At 45.4% G+C, this 18,531-nt stretch overlaps 1 protein-coding gene across 1 annotated transcript in view; it reads right to left on the bottom strand.

Annotated features, from left to right (window-relative positions):
• Positions 1-8,469, bottom strand: part of LOC117455046 (homeobox protein MOX-2-like) — a 25,902-nt gene extending 17,433 nt beyond the window's left edge. Inside the window, exon 1 of the mRNA XM_034094399.1 lies at positions 8,040-8,469. Coding sequence (XP_033950290.1) covers positions 8,040-8,469 — 430 coding nt within the window. The remainder of the gene's footprint in view (positions 1-8,039) is intronic.
• Positions 8,470-18,531: the final 10,062 nt, after the last annotated feature.

Here is an 18,531-nt window from a genome sequence, read left to right as displayed (position 1 = left end):
GTGCTCGGCGCAGTTGTGTGGATAGAGCGCTCCTCTGTTTTCATTTAAACAGCTCCTTATATCCGTTAGCGCAGCTAGCTAGCACCAGATGCTAACAACAACAATGCACGTAAGGTCTCTCTCGCTCGCTCGCGCCACACATACACACACCCTCCCGGTCCTCCCGATGGCCAGTCGGTGCCTGCCGGTGAGCGTGGAAGTGTGGTCTGCCACAAGCGGGCTGCAGGAGCTGGGCTGTCAGCATCAGCTTGTAGATGGTACTTTAAACTCGATGCGCTCTGAAACTACGGGGCGGCCGAGGAAAAAAAATACACATGCGTTAATCGTGTTAAAATAATTAGTGGCGTTAGCGCGTTATTAACGCGTTAACTTGACAGCCCTAATATTTATACGTTTTCTTTTTCAAAATACCAAACAGATCATGCATTTTAGCCATGCGTCATTTCGCTCTATTTTGCTCTCCTCCACCCTGTCTCTGCATGCGCTGCAGCTGACCACGCCCCCTGCAAAGGAGGGGCCCGAGTTACAAGCGTCATGTTACCATGCTGTTACCATGCCTGGCAACCTCTCTTTCCCCTGATTAGTGGAGAGTTGGCCGTATAGGCGGAGCTCCCCGATCAGATCCGTTGCAGCCCCGTTTTTAGAGATTTGGGTATGGAGGAAAAGAGAGAGGGTTGTGTTTTCTGACACTTGGTGAGTTCCCTGACACACCGGGGACACATGTTCATGTATAAAAGACGTAAGTGCATTTTGCATGATAGGTCCCCTTTAAAACACAGAGTGATTGGCACACAGTATGTAAAACATATTGAGTTTCACTGTAAGTGAAAAATGAAAGGATCTAGAACAGGGGTCTCCAACCTTTCTCCACCTGAGAGCTACTTTGAAAAAATGAAAGTGGCCAAGAGCTACTTGCATCGCATCGCTTACATTTATTCACATAGCACTCATCAGTTGAATTAAGCTACTTTTGTACACGTGTGAAATTGCAATACCTAAAGCTTATCTAAAATCTTAACTTCACATCAAGGTCCAAGAAAACGACAATTTCTCACATATTAATATGGCCGTCATAGTAAGTACATCGCCTTAATCACCACCTTGCAAGTATGCTTATGGCACATGTGTGTAAAATAAGTGCATTCACTCTTTTTTACAGTCAGTGAGATGAATGGCACTGCATGGAGTCCACCATAGAGGGGTCTGCTGGAGTATACCCACTTAGGTTCACTCTAATAGAGTCATTTAAATGTTCATCAGTCTTGTTCTGTATTTAGATTTCATTCATGTCAGAAAAAGCTGCTTCACAAAGGTCTGTAGAACAGAACCAAATAAAGCAGACATTTTCAGTGCTGCTTGGTGAATGTTCTTATAGTTGTCTGGGTCTACAAGGCTCCAGAAATGTTGTGAGTTTTCTGAGACTTCAGCTGAACATGATTTTGGAGATTTATAACCTCCATCTCCACAGACACTGAACAGTTCAGGCATCTTTTCTTCTTCTTCGTCTTGACATTACATTATAAACCATAATAAATCAATTGTATAGGTCTAGCCTCCCTATATCTGTGTGTGACATTTTTCTATCCTCAAAAACAAAAAACTAATGCTTCTGCAGTCGAGCAGCAGCTTCTTGCAACGGTCTTCTGTTAAAAAAAGGATAGCATTATAAAAACAAAAATAGGGCATGTGGGTGCATTCTCTGTCTTACTGTTACATAAATCCCATGAATGTATGAGATTAAGTTAGCTTCATCATATCTCAATCAGTGATTAAGTGAATAATAAAGTTTCTATCGGGTCACTGTCAGCCGTTAGGGGAGGGGGCGGGGTTTGGAGGAACGGAGAGAGGAGACGGTGATTGCGGAAGCTTTCCTCCTGCCTTCACACACTTTACACACGTATTTTGCAACTGAAAATAGCAGGACATTCATACTCTGCAATCCAAGACTTGATTGAATCCACCAAAAACCTGACATGACGATAACGAGTGTTTTTCAAAAACACAAATCCCTCCCTCTGTGTCTCTGAGCCGCAGCGACAGGGCCTGATTCAGAGCGGGTCATTCTGCCGTTGGTTCTGACTGGTGCTGCTGGAGAAAGCAGACTGCTCCATGTGTGGTGTCGCTGTGCCGCTGTCACATCTGCTCCTTGATCTCTGCGTCACGGACCAATTTTATATTTGTGTGCCAGAAACAATTCTAAAATAAAAACACTTTATTGTCCGGCCGCGGCCGAAAAATCAAGAAGCAACGTTACTACGCTATAATCGATAATCGAGCAGCGAGCTACTGAAAAGCTGCCCGCGAGCTACCGGTAGCTCGCGGTCGACGTGTTGGAGACCCCTGATCTAGAAGTTAAATAACATTAGCATCTTCCCCTAGGCCAGGGTTAGACAAAAATAAGAAGGAAAAAGAAATGTGTGGAAAAGGGGGCAAAATGGCTCTTTTGGTCAAAAAGGACTCTGAATATCAAAACCTTGTTAGCAGTTAGTGCTACCACTATGGTAAATTGGTATTAGCATTGCAATTACAGTAAAACAAACAACCTATGTTGTCCTTTTAGACGTCTAATAATATCCAACTATTCAAATCCATCATATTGAAAGAATAGGCTTTCACCAAAGCATGTTGACAAAGCTAGTAACTACAGCGAAAGACCTTTTAAAATCCAAGTCAATTAACTTAAATATGTGTTGTGATAATGTCCCACACAGCTAGTTGGTTACAACAATCTACAGTGATGTCACAGGGATTTCAGGCAGCAGGTAGTTGAAGGTTAAGTACCTAAATTCACTTGTTAATCCATTTGCTATGGCGACAACTGCCTCGTGGAACAACAAAGTTATATCTCACACAGGCTCCGCCCTCTACTGGACTCTATGGGTACTACTCTCTATCATGCTGTGCATGCTTTCACCTACTGAGTTACGTAAACGTAGCCGGACAATCGAGGCGAGCCTACCTGAATGCGCGCGCAGGCCCACAGTATATAAGGCGGCTACGCCCTCCGACCTCCGACCGGCATCCTTTTTCTCTTCAGCGAGCAGACAACTGAACCGGAAGCTAAACGTAAAGAAGAAGAAATAATAATGGACTCACCACTCCTGGAAGCTCGGCCTTGCCCTACCTGCCCTGGCTTGATCGCGGGCGCTGATCCTCATCGATGGTGCTTCGAATGTCTGGTGACTGACCACGCCGTGGAGGGTGGCGGACATTCCCCGTCCTGCAGTGCCTGCCAGGTGCTCGCGCGGCTCAGACGTCAACATCACCTGGACCACTTCGAGCAGGCGCGTTATGTCTTGCCGGACGAGGCACAGGACCAGGTGGACATCGAGGTGGTGGAGATGGAGGACCAGGAGGTGGCCGAGGAGGTGCCCTTCGTCTTCGCCATTCCGGCAGGCCGCGCGGCCCCATTTGTCGAGGAGGAGGAAGACGAGGACTTCTCGCTGTCGGGCGCTTCTTGGTCCGGTGACCACGAAGGTCCACCGCGCAGATCTGCCCGCCAGATCTGTGGGCCTACCGCTTCCCCCTCCGCTACCACGCAGACCGGTGAGCCGCCTTCCTCAGGGGTTTTATGGCGCAGTTCAGCCAGCCCAGCCGGCTTTTGTTTCGCCCCCGTTGCCAGATATATGACAGTGTGTGGAGGCGACATGGCAGCACCCTCTGAGAGCTGGGATTGCTTAGGGTGCAGGGCCACTCGGACACAGCGTGTCCCGGTGTGCCCCCCCTCGATGAGAGCCTTGCGGCCCATCTGCTCCCCCAGGCAGCAGGTTGGGCGGAGGGGAGAAGACCCCTGCCCCCGCTGCCTCGTGACCGTGAGGCCTTGGAATATCTGGATAAAATATTCCGGCTCGGGGCACAGCGGGCCGTGGCCGCCAATAATCTGGGCGTGTTGGGGGTTTCATTGGTTACTCCTCAACAGGAAGCCCCCGCCTCCCCGTCGCAAGAAGACCGGGGCGATTATGTGGACCGCTGTATCGGACAGATGAATAATCTGGTCCACGGTGTGGCAGCCGCAGATGGCTGCGTGATGTCCCTGGCCACAGTGGGATCACGCCACGTGTGGTTGGGGCTCACGGCACTCTCCAGAAAGGACCGTGACGATCTCCTTGGAGCCCCCGTATCTCATCACACAAACACCATCACCAAAACAGCTAGACAGCGGCTCTTTTTGTGAATGTGATAGTTAATGTAAACTAAGGCTTTTACAAAGTAAAATGACGTTATTTTCTTTGTGTTTTACTTGTAAATGGTCTTAGATACACGGTACTTTTTTGTAATAATAAAAGTAATTTTCTGTATTTTAGCTTTTCTTTATAATTTGTTTAAGATAATTCTGTTTTCTAGAGGTGCATGACTCTATTCTAACAATAGAATTGTAAAATTACTGTAAAATTGTGTACTGTAAAATTACAGTAATAGAGGCTACTTGTGGGTAAGTTACAGTTTTTTTTACATGTTATCTCCATATTTTATTTTACAGTTTTCTTCCTTTTTTTGCCAGAAAATGTCCGTTTTTTTACTTATTGTTTTTACAGTGTGGGTATGTAATTGTGAGGAACATCATTTCTTTGCCCAACTACACAGCGGAACGTTTCCCATAAAGGGGAAAAGAAAGACATCAACAATATAAAAAGTTGACTTAAAGTAATGAACGAGTGTGGAGAAAACACTCCCAGATTTGTTTCTTATTACTTGGATGAACTGCCGCCGGTGACATTTACTAACATAGATGTCTCAAGCCTACTTGGGAGAATGGAGCAGCTGTGCTCTGAGGTCTGCTCTATGAAGCACGCAATGCAGCTACAGGCTGATGTAAGCGAAGATCTTCGTGCTATCACAGTGGAGATCGATCGCCGTGTGTGTGCACAAGAGCGCTCCACTGACCTGACACAGGGCCTTGATGGCTCAGATGCGGCGGCGGTGGACGGGACCCGCCTGGACGGGGCCCGCCTGGACGGGGCCCGCCTGGACGGGGCCCGCCTGGACGGCACAGCACTGGAGGCAGCACAGGCAGGAGCCTCAAACTTGGGCTTCGGAGTGAGGGCTGCGGCGGGGGCCTCTGCTCTGAACGTGGATAGGGCGACAACAATGGATAGTCCCAGTGGATCAACGTTTTTGCCAGGCTCTCCAAAGTGGAGTCATGTTGTGAAAAAAGGCCGACGTCATGCCTCAGAGAAGGCTGCTGATAAACCAAGACTTCCAAAGCCTTTGATCGTGTTAATCATAGGAAGTTATTTGTTAAACTGAGTCAAAGAGGGGTGCCCAAATACATTGTGAGAGTTCTGGTCTACTGGTATGGCCACCAGACTATGCAAGTCAAATGGGGCAATAGGGTCTCGGCCCCATTTGGGGTTAGCAATGGTGTCAGACAAGGTGGAATTATGTCCCCAGTTCTTTGTAACCTCTATATTGATGATCTGTCCAAGCGACTGAGAGCCTGTAATACTGGATGCATGATTGGTAGTACTCGAGTGAACCATATTATGTTTGCAGATGATCTTGTGTCGCCGAGTCCATCTAGCGCTGGTCTCCAGCAGCTTCTTGCTGTGTGCTCTGTGTGTGGTGTGGAGCATGACATCAAATACAACGCCAGTAAGAGTGCTGTCATGATCTTTAGAACCAAAGAGGGTAAATGTCTAAAATGTCCTGATTTTAAATTGTCTGATATTAATCTTAGTGTCTGTAATAAGTTAAAATATCTTGGACACTTTATTACAGGACAAATGACAGATGATGAAGATATTTATAGGCAATGCCGCATGATGTGCACAAGCAAACACTCTCCTATGTGAGTGTGGTGCGTGTACAGATGGAGTGAAGACGTCTCTGCTCAGAGCATGTTGCACACCGCTCTAAACGGCACATCTGTGGTCAAACTACAGAAAGGCAAGTTTACGGAAACTTCAAGTAGCTTATAATGAAGCCATGAGAATATTGCTGAAGAGACCTCGATGGTCGAGTGCAAGTGAAATGTGTGTGGCTAAAGGAGTCAATACTCTACAAGCTGTTTTAAGAAATCTATGAATGTATTTGCCGGCTTAATGACTCTGATAATGAAATCCTCTTGGCCTTATCGAACATAAGGTTTAGTACACGCTACCAATCACAGCTGTGGAGACATTGGTATAGTTGTCTCTTTGTAGGACACTGATTTAAATGATTCTTAAACTATGAATTATTTGTATGCTGTGTATGTAATGTATTATATGTAATGCCTTGTCTTTTATCTGGACCTGAGTCTGTAATAAAGTTTTCATTCATTCATTCTCATTAGGGATTAATAAAGTGATCTTAATGTGTCGTCTTCAATATATTGTATTTATAATCACTATATAGTATGCATATAGTGATGTTGATAGGTCTTCAAAGAAGTGAGATCATAACGGTATTGCACTATTTATATTATATAAAGAAATGTAAGTTAATAATATCTGAAATCTTAAAGTCTGCACAAAACAGTGAGTCATGAATAATGTGAAAATGCCCGAAAGCTCCTTGATGCCTGTCTCAAGGCAAAAACAGATCGTACAAAAACATTATGCTATTTTATAATATATAAATAAAATAAAATGACATAAATATGCTTTAGCGAGTCTAAGTCTGTTCGTCTGACTTCATGTTTCTTGCCCATCTAATGTCGATTAGGAGATGTCCTGAGATGGATGCAGGACAGTGGTGCAGTGACATGTTATTGTGTAGGCCGACCCAGAGGTTGGCGTTGTGTCGAAGTGGTGATGTTTCATAGAAGCTCCAGACATTCACCAGAGGGGGATTTACTGACGTATTTCATAACGTTAAAGAGTGAACATCTTGGCCTGTGTTAACCACAGAACAAAAACACGTTGACTGCAACACGAGGGAACTGGAAGTGCTAAATGCTAAGGCCTTTCAGGGCTTTGGGACTCATTCCTGCACCACTTCATATATCTAAGAATAACATCCACAATGGATATTCTGCAAAACAAATTTACATCCAGTGTCAACATGTATTGTCGCTGCAGGAACCATTAGTCTGACCAAGCCAGCTCTCTCATCCTTTTTTAGGAACATCTAGTCCAGATGAATGTCTGTAATAAAAGTGCTGTGGCTTCTGTCAGTGCCAGAAAGTTAAAGTTAGGAAATTGGATTTGAGTCCGGCGGCTGGCAGCTCCAGCACATCCTCTCCAAGTGTTCCGTCTGTCAGTCAGCTCCCTCTCTCCCGGCCGGGACGTCCAGCCAGGGGAATCGGAAAGTTCCTAACTGGGCAACCGCTGAGAGATATAATTCCTGCTATTAAATCTAGTGGATATATCCTGGAGATGATGTGCTCTTTTGTGTCCTTTTACCATTCATACACGCAAATACTGTGTATGTAACAACCTGGAGACTTTACATTGAAAAGACGTATGCCAATAAATTAAATATATATAGGCTTAAAACAAAATGGTAACTTTTCCACTTTATCACGTGTAACATTGTATCTTTTATTTATTTGGTTTATAGATTATATAAGGTGATAATTATGATGGCAATTTCAATCAAAATAGCTTCTAAATTCAATTACTTTTTACTTCTTTGTAGTTCTTTTTAATTACATTTTATTTTGGTGTTAACAGTAGTTGGTAAACAGCTGCTGTCATAGTTGGTACTATTTATTTCTTCTTTGTTTTCCAAATAGATTTGTACTTGACCCAAAACAATGTTTGGTCTTCATTATCGGTGTAACTATTAAAAGCCATCAATCCTTGTCTGAATATCCAATTACAATAGTTTAGACCAAAGCAAATGATGCTCAAGTCTTTAGTGTTTAAAGAAAAAATGAATGATCGGTTTCATGAGGACAGGGTAAAAAACAAATCAAATAAAGCAAATAATACCACGTCAGCAAATTTACATATTTTTTACGTTTGTTTTAGGAAAAGAAGAATTTATACAACAATAGACATTTATCTGCATTTAAACTAAAGGCAATTGTTGACCGGTTAAAGTAAATAATGAACTGGCAATTCAGGGAGCGAGACATGTTTAAAGTGAATGGATTATATTCTTCCCGTTCTTACCTGAGCCATCATTCCTGCATTTATGGCTCCTTCTGTCCTTTGAAGAGAGATTCTGCCGGCCGTGTTCCCCAGACACCAAGGACCCTCCGATAGGGGCAACACTGCCCAAACTGGGGTTGGTACTGCACAGGTTTGGGACCCCAGAGCACAGTTCAGGGGCCTCAAGCTCTGGCAGGAAGACACTGTGCCGTGAGTTATGTGAGAGCGTGGTCGGAGGGACCAACCAGTCAGGCGGGGGCTGAGGTTGCTGCTGCTGAGGCAGGTGGCCAGTGTCCTCTCCTTCAGAGTAACTGTGGGGGGGAGAACAGCTGGGTACATCCAGGTAGGAGACGTTGAAGCTTCGACACAGTGGAGATTGGGTGATGGCGGGGTGCAGAGCCCGGGCTGGGGCGTGAGGGCTGCGCAGACAACCAAATAAAGAGTGATCCATGGTGATGGAGTCCTCCAAGCCCCCACTCCTGCTACACCAAAAACTCCCAACTCAAGCAGGTCAGGCCGGACCTCCAGAGCCCCCTAAATCCCCAAGAAAGACAGTTAAAAAATAGTCCCTGGTTTTCCAGAGCAAGCAGGTGGTTGACAATCTGAAGGGGGGGACACTGGAAGGCTCTGTGCTGACACCAGGAACCCCAGGACCAGAGTGAAGCAGAGGGAGCCTCGAGAGGGGAGCTGCAGGAGGGGGAGGAGGGGGTGTTATATATAGGGTGTAACCTGAGCGGGAGGCTGGGTAACTGCTCAGTGCTGCTGACCGCATGCATGCGATCATCCTCCAAAATGCAATGCACAATACATCTGAACCATTCCAGAAACACTGCCATTTTATTTTGGGGCTGAGCTGTGAAAAGAAAGAACAGAGCTACATCAGCTGTTGGCTTTTGGATATACAGTAGAGCAAGTGAAGAAAATATTTCACTGTGAAGGGTCTGAGGTTTCCACTCCAGGAAATGTCATTTCCCAAACACTTCATTTCCTGCATTCACCCACTTGGGGTCAGCAGCCTTTTTGATGTGAAGTGCCATTTAAAAGAAAATGTGATCAGTGTGTCAAATCCACAAAAAGCAAAATACAACCCAACATGATACAAAATACTACAAATACTACTCGTTCTGCGAGTACTATTACTTTTAAGTTACCTTTAAAGAAATAGCATCATGTACTTAAAAGTAACTAAAATCACTCGTGCAAAAATGTCTCTTGTTGGAAAAGTAAGGTTATTGTGGCGGCTCAATTTCCAGTTCCGTTTGAGTCGCAGAGAGGCTAAACGTGGCTATAAACTGTGACGCGTTGTCGCAGACAAAGTCCATACTGAAGCAAGATGGATTTACGATATTTAATAAACAAAATCATAACATAGGAACTATGGACAAAACGGTCAACAGAAAAAGTGACAGCACAAGCTCACCCTCTGTCATTCCCCCTCGACATGAAACAGGTGACTTGAATAGACAAACCACACCCATGTGACAATTACCGGAAGTGCTCAACAAACAAATAAAGTGACGTAAACAAATAATAATAATACAAATAATTAACTTGGGCTGAGTAGCATTATGGCACCTACAATACTGGCCCCTAATTATCATTTCACAAAATTATAATTACACTATAATACATGATATATACATAGAGTGTGTGTGTGTGTGTGTGTGTGTGTGTGTGTGTGTGTGTGTGTGTGTGTGTGTGTGTGTGTGTGTGTGTGTGTGTGTGTGTGTGTGTGTGTGTGTGTGTGTGTGTGTGTGTGTGTGTGTGTGTGTGTGTGTGTGTGTGTGTGTGTGTGTGTGTGTGTGTGTGTGTGTGTGTGTGTGTGTGTGTGTGTGTGTGTGTGTGTGTGTGTGTGTGTGTGTGTGTGTGTGTGTGTGTGTGTGTGTGTGTGTGTGTGTGTGTGTGTGTGTGTGTGTGTGTGTGTGTGTGCAGGGGGCAGGAGACAAAAAAATAAAATAAAGACAAAAATAGTCCGTTTAAACTTGGAAAAAGTGCTCTGCCTGCTGAAGAAGGCTGACTTTGTTAATTGGTCTGCTCAGGAAACCAGTCTTGGTCTATGATCCGAAGCATACGTACGAGTCCCTTTGCCACCATGTTCTCCATCCGAGGGATCACAATCCTCTTTTCCGCCGTGGCTTTTTGGACTCTTTAATCGTTGGCTTCTATATATTGACACTATTTCCATATTCACACCAACACTTTCATTAAGCTGGAAAAAAGAGAAAAGGAGGAGTTTCAAACGTCTCTCAATTTGACTTGATCCAAACTAAGATGGCTGCCGGAAGTGTAAACTTGTCTTATTCTTCGTCCTCGTTGGTTCCTCTTTGACAACATGTTGTTCTGCTTCCATTCCTGGTGCCTTTTGAGCGTTCATCTGGATTTCAAGAGCCGTATACGCTTCCTCTTCTTGGGAAGGTTCACATTTCAGGTTTGACATTTGGCTCATTAATCTGTGTACCTTCAGCTGTTGACTGGCAAGCTGCCCTCTCTCTTTAGCTTCCTTCTTCCTTCTCTTCTTATGTTCCTTCATCGATTTGGCTTCCTTCCTCACCTCATTCTTTTGTTCCTCCTCTATTTCTCCACCTTGCTCTTGCTCAGGCTCACTGTCTTCACTGTCAATGGATAATTATCTTGCTCTTCTGGGCCCCTTTCTCTTTCCTATCAGCCTTCTTTTGTGCCTTTTCAGTGTCCATCTCCTCTCCGCTAAGACCAGCGCTTCGGCCATGTTTACACTGAATGAAGTTTTGTCCTGAGTATCATCAGGACATCCTCTTAATGGTCCACTAACTGTCCATCCGAGCATGGTTTTTACCGCATAAGGTCCATCCCCCACACACTCCTGATTACATCAATTGGTTCAAGGGCCTTTGGAACATCTGAACCAATCAGCAACTCAATTTCAGCGTCAATTTCGGGTCGACAAACATCCCTCAAATGTAAACATTGATTGATGTCGTTTTGACGTGGAATGTTTCCTCTGTGCACGGGCATAGTCTTCTGAGTGTATGTGCCGGGGAGATCACAAAAGTTGCTGTTATGCAGTCCAGCAACCTCGAGGCCTGACACAACGACCTTCCTTTGACCCATAGTTCTCAGCAGAATGTTTGACCTTCTTCCTTGGAGGTTAAGTTTGTTCATAAGGCCTAATGTGCAAAACGAAGCAGTGCTGCCTGGGTCAAGAAATGCATAGGTATGCACTGTTGTGTTCCCATGTTTGGCTTTAACTTGGACTGGTGCTATGCAGAGTTTGCACCCATCTTCACCGGCCCCAGTAAGGCCACCTGTCTGATTTGAGGCTCCAGCAGTGTTTGCAGATGCTTCTTCCATTTCCTCCTGCTCATGTTCCATTTCCTTCCTTTGTTGGTAGATGTGCATTCTGGGATGTGCATTCTCATTTGTTTCCTGCAGTCTCTACTTATGTGTCCTTTACACAGGCAGCCAAAACAAAGACCATTTTCTTTAAGAAATGTGGTTTGTCCTTCCTAACTGTGGACACATCTCCAGAGCATGTTCACATCTACAATACAAGCCGTTTTCTACAGTGCTTCTGTCATATGTATTTTCTGTAAATTTCACGTTGGTTGCAAAAATGCTTCCACTTGGATGAGGCTGTGTTCTTCTTATGTCTTTGCTTACGGGAGGGGGGTCTTTAATGTCCCCAAATATGGGATCTGTGGCCATTTTTACTTGCCTTTCAAGGAATTCCACAATATCCTTGAAGGCAGCTCTTTGGTGGTGTTTCTCCTGGATGTCACATGCTACAGTTCTCCATAAATCCCTCAGCCTATATGGAAGTTTCTTTAAAATGGCTGGCATGTTTGCTGAAACGTTGAGCTCAAACATGTAGTTTACATCTTCCATCGCATTGCAACATCCTCTAAGGTAGACTGAGTATGCCTGTAGAGCCCTTGTGTCCTCAGCCCTTATTAATGGCCATGAAAGAGCTCTTTCCATGTATGCTGGAGCAATTGTATGTTTATTGCCAGAGCTGTCGCTCCTCCGGGGTGAGTTTGGCTCTTCCGAGCTGCATCTGCTCCTCCGCGGCGACAGGGGGCGCCCAATTTTTGAAATGGAGATCGCACTGTACCAGGAATGGACGACAGTTTCCAGAATCTCCAGAGAACTTCTCTGGTGAAGCGAGGCGGAGTGTAGACGATGGCATGGGTACTTCAACGGGGATATCAGCAGACCCGTCCTCCGCTGGACCGGAAAACTCTGCCGCAGGAACAGCAGGGTAAGCCACGAGGTGTGTGAGTATGTCGCGCATCTTCTCAGCCAGGTGATTTATATCCGTTGATACTGTAGACTGGAAATTGTGCTGACGGGCATTTAATTCTTGGACCCCTTGATTAATAGCAGACAGCTGGATCTCTAGGCTCTACTAGGATTCCACACGTCTCTAGGTTCAACTAGGTAGTTCAACATATCACTAGTGATCACAGACATGGACTCAACATAGAGACAAGACGAACCGACAAACGACAAAAGGAGAGAAGGGCTATATACACACACACATTAGGTAATGGGGCACAGGTGGAAACAATCAGGCTGACAGGTGACACACAGGGACAGGAAGTGTAGACACCTGAAACGAGAGGGTAGAGTCAATACCAAAATAAAATGAAAGGTCACAAGATATAAACACAAAACAATAAACTAAAAAGACTAACGCTGAAACCTTCCAGGCCTCAGATTTTATGTGTGTAGATGCGGTGCTGGAAACTCTTGATCTTGAGCTTTGCCGGCTTTTTCTGCTACCAATGTTTGATATGCTGTCACCAGGTTGTATATCATCTTGTGCATGATGTAGCCTTCATGTTTGACGGGGGAAAGAGAACGTCCTGCTGAGCCTCAGTGTCTTCGAATTGCTCCCTTATATTGGCAGGTGCCTCGTCTGGTAGAATGAGAGGAATATCTGTGTTTGCAGCGATTGGTTTATTGTCACATGACCTGTTTGCAGAAAGGGCCTCCTCCCAGTTTCCAAGAGCCACTGTTGAACATCCTCCATGAAATAATTGTTATGTTTTGTTATTTGTTGAAACCAGTTATTTTGTATTTCCAGGTCGTCTTCGGAAAGCAACATAATAACTGATTCATGTGCTGTTTTGGCATTTTCATATTGATGAATTAATTTGTCCAGTTTGGATGTGAGGTCATCACAAATAAAAACAGGTTCACATGGATAGGATACTAGAGAGGTTTCTCAATACTCAAATGTCCCGTCCTCGACTCCTTGGCCCTCAAAAAAAATGAATTTCAGCGCGCCATTTTGATGGACTTCTCATTTCTCTAAATGCACTTCGAGGACCGAGCATCGAGGAGGCTCTCTGGAGGAGCTCTAACCGAGGAGACACTGATGGGTCCTCCCCGGCTCCTCCGCGGATGCATTTCCGGGAACGGTGGAGGCGTGACGCACGGCCGGACTTATCTCAGCCAATGACAGCTCTGCATGCATCCCCTGGATATTATTTTAGTAACTGCTTTCATCACGTCGCGATGTTTCCAGAGAGAACAGCTGTGAGGTCTGTGCAGAAAACAGAGCAGTGTGTAAAATATATATCACTCAGTATAACAGGCCTACTCTCTGTATTTGCTGTAGTTTAGTAGATATCTACAAAGAGTCCATATTTTTCTAAGACCATTTAGTGCTTCATATAATAAAATACACAACGGCTGTAGCCTGATTATGCTTTAGGAGCTGTAGGTGTGTGTGGTACAGCGTGTGTGTGTGTGTGTGTGTGTGTGTGTGTGTGTGTGTGTGTGTGTGTGTGTGTGTGTGTGTGTGTGTGTGTGTGTGTGTGTGTGTGTGTGTGTGTGTGTGTGTGTGTGTGTGTGTGTGTGTGTGTGTGTGTGTGTGTGTGTGTGTGTGTGTGTGTGTGTGTGTGTGTGTGTGTTGTACAGTGTGTGCGTTGATGCGGCGGACAGACGGGTCTCAGTTGGTTTGGTGTCCTCTGCTTACTTGTAATACTTGTAAATACAACTTTTGGCCCGTAATTTCAATTCCCCATTTCAGCGACCAGAGAGAGGGGGGTGGGTATCCAGTCTCTGATTGTGTTATGTTATTATGAGAGTGCTCTCATACTTGATTCTGAAATGGTATATATTTAATATAAATATATGTGTGTGTGTGTGTGTGTATATGTTGTTGGAGCAGAATTTCTGCTCCGCGCCGATCCTATATGAGTTTGTTTTAAAAGAAGGAAAACTCTATACATATCTATGCCCTATATGCCCTATTCTATCTATATGGCGCTGAGAGGGACCAACAAGCTCTCCCGTCTTCACAGTAACGGTACGTCCACACAGCAGCTTTTCAAAAATCTTGAAAATCTTGGAGCTGGGCGTGTCTGCAAGCTTGGGGATTTTTAGCGAGCAACGCGACCAAAAACCAATCACATGAATCTCCCGTCCCCGACATACAAAGCAAAAAACCCCGGGGATTTTATACGAGCAATATATATATATATATATATATAAACTCCCCAAACAGGCGAAAACCTACCAGTTCCACCCACTGTCTCTGCCACCTCCCTCCATGCCCGGTTCCTCCGGTTTGTATCCCGTTAATAGTTCTGGTCGTAAAGAACCTGGTGATTTTCTACCGTAATTTCTCGTTTGGAATATGAGGAAATGAACTGCGGTCTGGTTCTCCCTGCTTACACGCAGTTTGATTGGCTAGCACTTCTACTGTCAGATTTGCATAAACGTGTTTGATTGGCTGACGCTTCCAGCTCAGCTTCAAAAGTTGAACATTGCTCAACTTTTGAATCCTGGAAATCCTGGAAATCTTCGCTTCACTCCCCCACAATGCAGTTCGGCGAAAAGCGAGGCAAAGTGACGTCATCCCCATTCAAAGTCAATGGGCAGAGAAGCGTTGGAAGCGGTGGAAGATTCGTCTAAAGCTGCTGTGTGGACGTACCATACTCGCAGAGACGGCATTTAACCCTTCACATTCCAACAGAAAATGAAAGGATTTCTTTCTTTGGAAATGTTATTTTAAATACAAGTAAATCAAGTTATTTAGGTAAAACTAATGAAACATTTAACAAAAATAATATATAAAAAATAACTGGTCCCTAATATATTTGTAGAAAGGCAGGAAATGGAATTAAATTGAGAAAATGTTTCATTGCGGAGGACCCCCTGTGTTGTGTCCCCCCCACTTCTCAAACCAAAGTTACACCCTTGCCTGTGATCATTAATGAACGTCTCTTTATAATGACCGCTCAGAGGAGAGGATTTCTCATATCTCTAAATGCCTGCTGCTTCCCCTCTTCTCTCCTCGGTTCCCTCCTCGGCTCCTCCGCTCGCATCTCCCGTGGGCGGGACTAAGACACGAGGATAGGAGTCGAGGAAGGGAGTTGAGGAGAACATTTCTAATAGAGAAATTAGAAACCTTCCAGTTCTTATTATACATCCATGGAGAAAGCACATAAGCGGAACCCGGACGTGGCCTTCGTGCCAAAGAGCAAGAGGGAGCAAGAGCGACACTGACCCCTCTTTATAAAGGTTGCCCCGTGTGGTGATAGGGCTGAACAGTTTATCCTGCTACACAAGGAAGACCCTACTCCACTAATGAGGGTATCATTGTGTTTGTTGTTTTTTTCCTCTGTGTGTATTGGCAGGAAATTCACAGAGAGAACTGAGATTGTCATTAAACTGATATCAAAAGACCCCGTTCAACCCCACCCCAGCGGTTCTGAATGAGGCGAGGAAGAAGAGGAAGACTTGATGAGATTAAAACTTGTTTCATCAAATGCATTGGTTGTGCTTTGTGCATGACCTACATATTCCAATTGAGATTTTAAAAATATCAAATCTAGTTTTATTTATATAGCACATTTATAAACGATTTTTGGTCGAGCCAAAGTGCTGTACATATAATAACAATAGCCTAGAGACACTTTACAGAATACACAAAATAGAATTTACAACATATCTTAATTTTGATGGAGCTTGTTGAGGAAAATATTTACCAAGGCCTCATCCTTTAACACTACTGTAGTCAGCATGCAGGCATGCGACCTCAGTTCCTACTTTCTCTTTCTATGAGTATAATTGTGTGTAGAACTGGATAGATACTTGGGATTTGATGAGAGAAATTGGTTGGGCAGGAGCTGTGTCACTTTGTGTCTGCAGCAAATGTCTTTGTCAATTCTCCGGCCGTAACTTCAAATAAATCTTCAGTGTCTGCCATCGAGTTCCAGCTCTCCGGTCTTCTCATTGTGTTCCGTCTTTGCTCCAGAATTTTCCATTTCAGGGCTTACTTTAACAAATCTTCCAATGAATGCATGATACTCAACACCATGAATATGTCACTGTGTGCATTGCTCTAATAATTGTAACCCTTTTTATTTTATTTGTTTAATTCCTGGTGCCAAAAGGCTTAAAACATTTCTAATCACTTGATCATAATCATAGACTATCGATATAAGATCATACATCATTGTTTGCCAAAACTACCTGCCATAAAGATGAAAAGTTTAAAATCTTTGTCTTCATAACATTCTGTGTCTCCAGACCTTCATTCCTTTAACCGTGTCAGCTCTCAGTTGAACTCAATAAAACATTTGGACGGCATGATCTAATGGCCACTGTGTTCATTATTTTAATTGCGAAGAAGGTATACAAAAATCAAGTGGGAACAATACAGTTATACAAAAATCTATCAAAAAAGGTATAAAACAAGTTGGAAAAATATATTTTGTACACAAAAGCCCAACATCAAAAAGGTATGTACAAAAAAGCAGTGGGAACAATGAAGTTTAAAATGTAAACCGGTCCCAACACAACCACACAAAGGTCAGTCCTTGTGCTCCATCGCTGCCACCATCTGGCACATCAACCCCAGCATGCAGCAGTTGTCCTCCTGGATTTCTTTCATCACCTGGGACATCAGCTTGAACCCCTCAGCCACCTCCTGTCCCTGTTGCACCAGCATCTGGCTGTGCTCCAGAAACCTCTCCCCCCTCTCGTCACTCTTTTTCATTAACCAGAGAAGTTCTGACGACGGGTCTCGCTTCCTTTTCACTGCAAAGGAAACAATAAAGATTAACACGGTAGTCGTGACATGTGGTATGCAACTTATATTTTATCTAATAAATCTATATTATTGCAAATATTATATTCACAAGATAGGAAATGTACTATGTAATGTCATATAATTAGTTCAAACTACAGGGATTATGACATGCTACTCTAAATGCACATAGGAACAGTATTGCTATGACTACTGTAACCCTTACCCTGTTTGTGTCGGCCACCGGGGAGAAATGGCTCCTGGGAAGAGCTGCCTGTGGGGAGGGAAGAGCTGCCTGTGGGGAGGGAAGAGCTGCCTGTGGGGAGGGAAGAGCTGCCTGTGGGGAGGGAAGAGCTGGCTGTGGGGAGGGAAGAGCTGGCTGTGGGGAGGGAAGAGCTGGCTGTGGGGAGGGAAGAGCTGGCTGTGGGGAGGGAAGAGCTGGCTGTGGGGAGGGAAGAGCTGGCTGTGGGGAGGGGAGGGCTGCCTGTGGGGAGGGAAGAGCTGCCTGTGGGGAGGGAAGAGCTGGCTGTGGGGAGGGAAGAGCTGCCTGTGGGGAGGGAAGAGCTGGCTGTGGGGAGGGAAGAGCTGGCTGTGGGGAGGGGAGGGCTGCCTGTGGGGAGGGAAGAGCTGGCTGTGGGGAGGGGAGGGCTGCCTGTGGGGAGGGAAGAGCTGCCTGAGCTGGCTGTGGGGAGGGGAGGGCTGGCTGTGGGGAGGGGAGGGCTGCCTGTGGGGAGGGAAGAGCTGGCTGTGGGGAGGGGAGGGCTGCCTGTGGGGAGGGAAAGAGCTGCCTGTGGGGAGGGAAGAGCTGGCTGTGGGGGAGGGAAGAGCTGGCTGTGGGGAGGGAAGAGCTGGCTGTGGGGAGGGAAGAGCTGGCTGTGGGGGAGGGGGAGGGCTGCCTGTGGGGAGGGAAGAGCTGGCTGTGGGGAGGGGAGGGCTGCCTGTGGGGAGGGAAGAGCTGGCTGTGGGGAGGGGAGGGCTGCCTGTGGGGAGGGGAGGGCTGCCTGTGGGGAGGGGAGGGCTGCCTGTGGGGAGGGGAGAGCTGCCTGTGGGGAGGGGAGGGCTGCCTGTGGGGAGGGGAGAGCTGCCTGTGGGGAGGGGAGAGCTGCCTGTGGGGAGGGGAGGGCTCCTTGACTGGGGCTTTGGGGAGCTACAAGCAGACGCTGGTGGGAGCTCTGACGCTGCTTCTTCGGATCCAGACAGTTCTGTAAACACAATATAAACACAATGAACAAAAGTCGTCCTACAACAAATCATCAGTCATCATAGAAGGGAGAAAATAGCATGGTTGCGTTAACTTTCGTTGCCATGGAGACACACGCTTGTTAGCAACAGCTAGCATGCTAATGTTTATGTTTTCTGAGTCCACCAAACACTCTTTAATAAACTCTCAATCAGAGAATGGCTTACTGTGTTCTGTGTTGTGGGATAGCACAACACTGGCGTTGACTGTCCCATCCTCGGACGTGTGAAGCTTTCTAAAAAGTCCTTGCTGGT

Source organism: Pseudochaenichthys georgianus, chromosome 11 (genome assembly GCF_902827115.2).
Source record: "Pseudochaenichthys georgianus chromosome 11, fPseGeo1.2, whole genome shotgun sequence".
Taxonomy (NCBI): domain Eukaryota; kingdom Metazoa; phylum Chordata; class Actinopteri; order Perciformes; family Channichthyidae; genus Pseudochaenichthys; species Pseudochaenichthys georgianus.
This window is presented reverse-complemented; position numbering and strand designations above follow the sequence as displayed.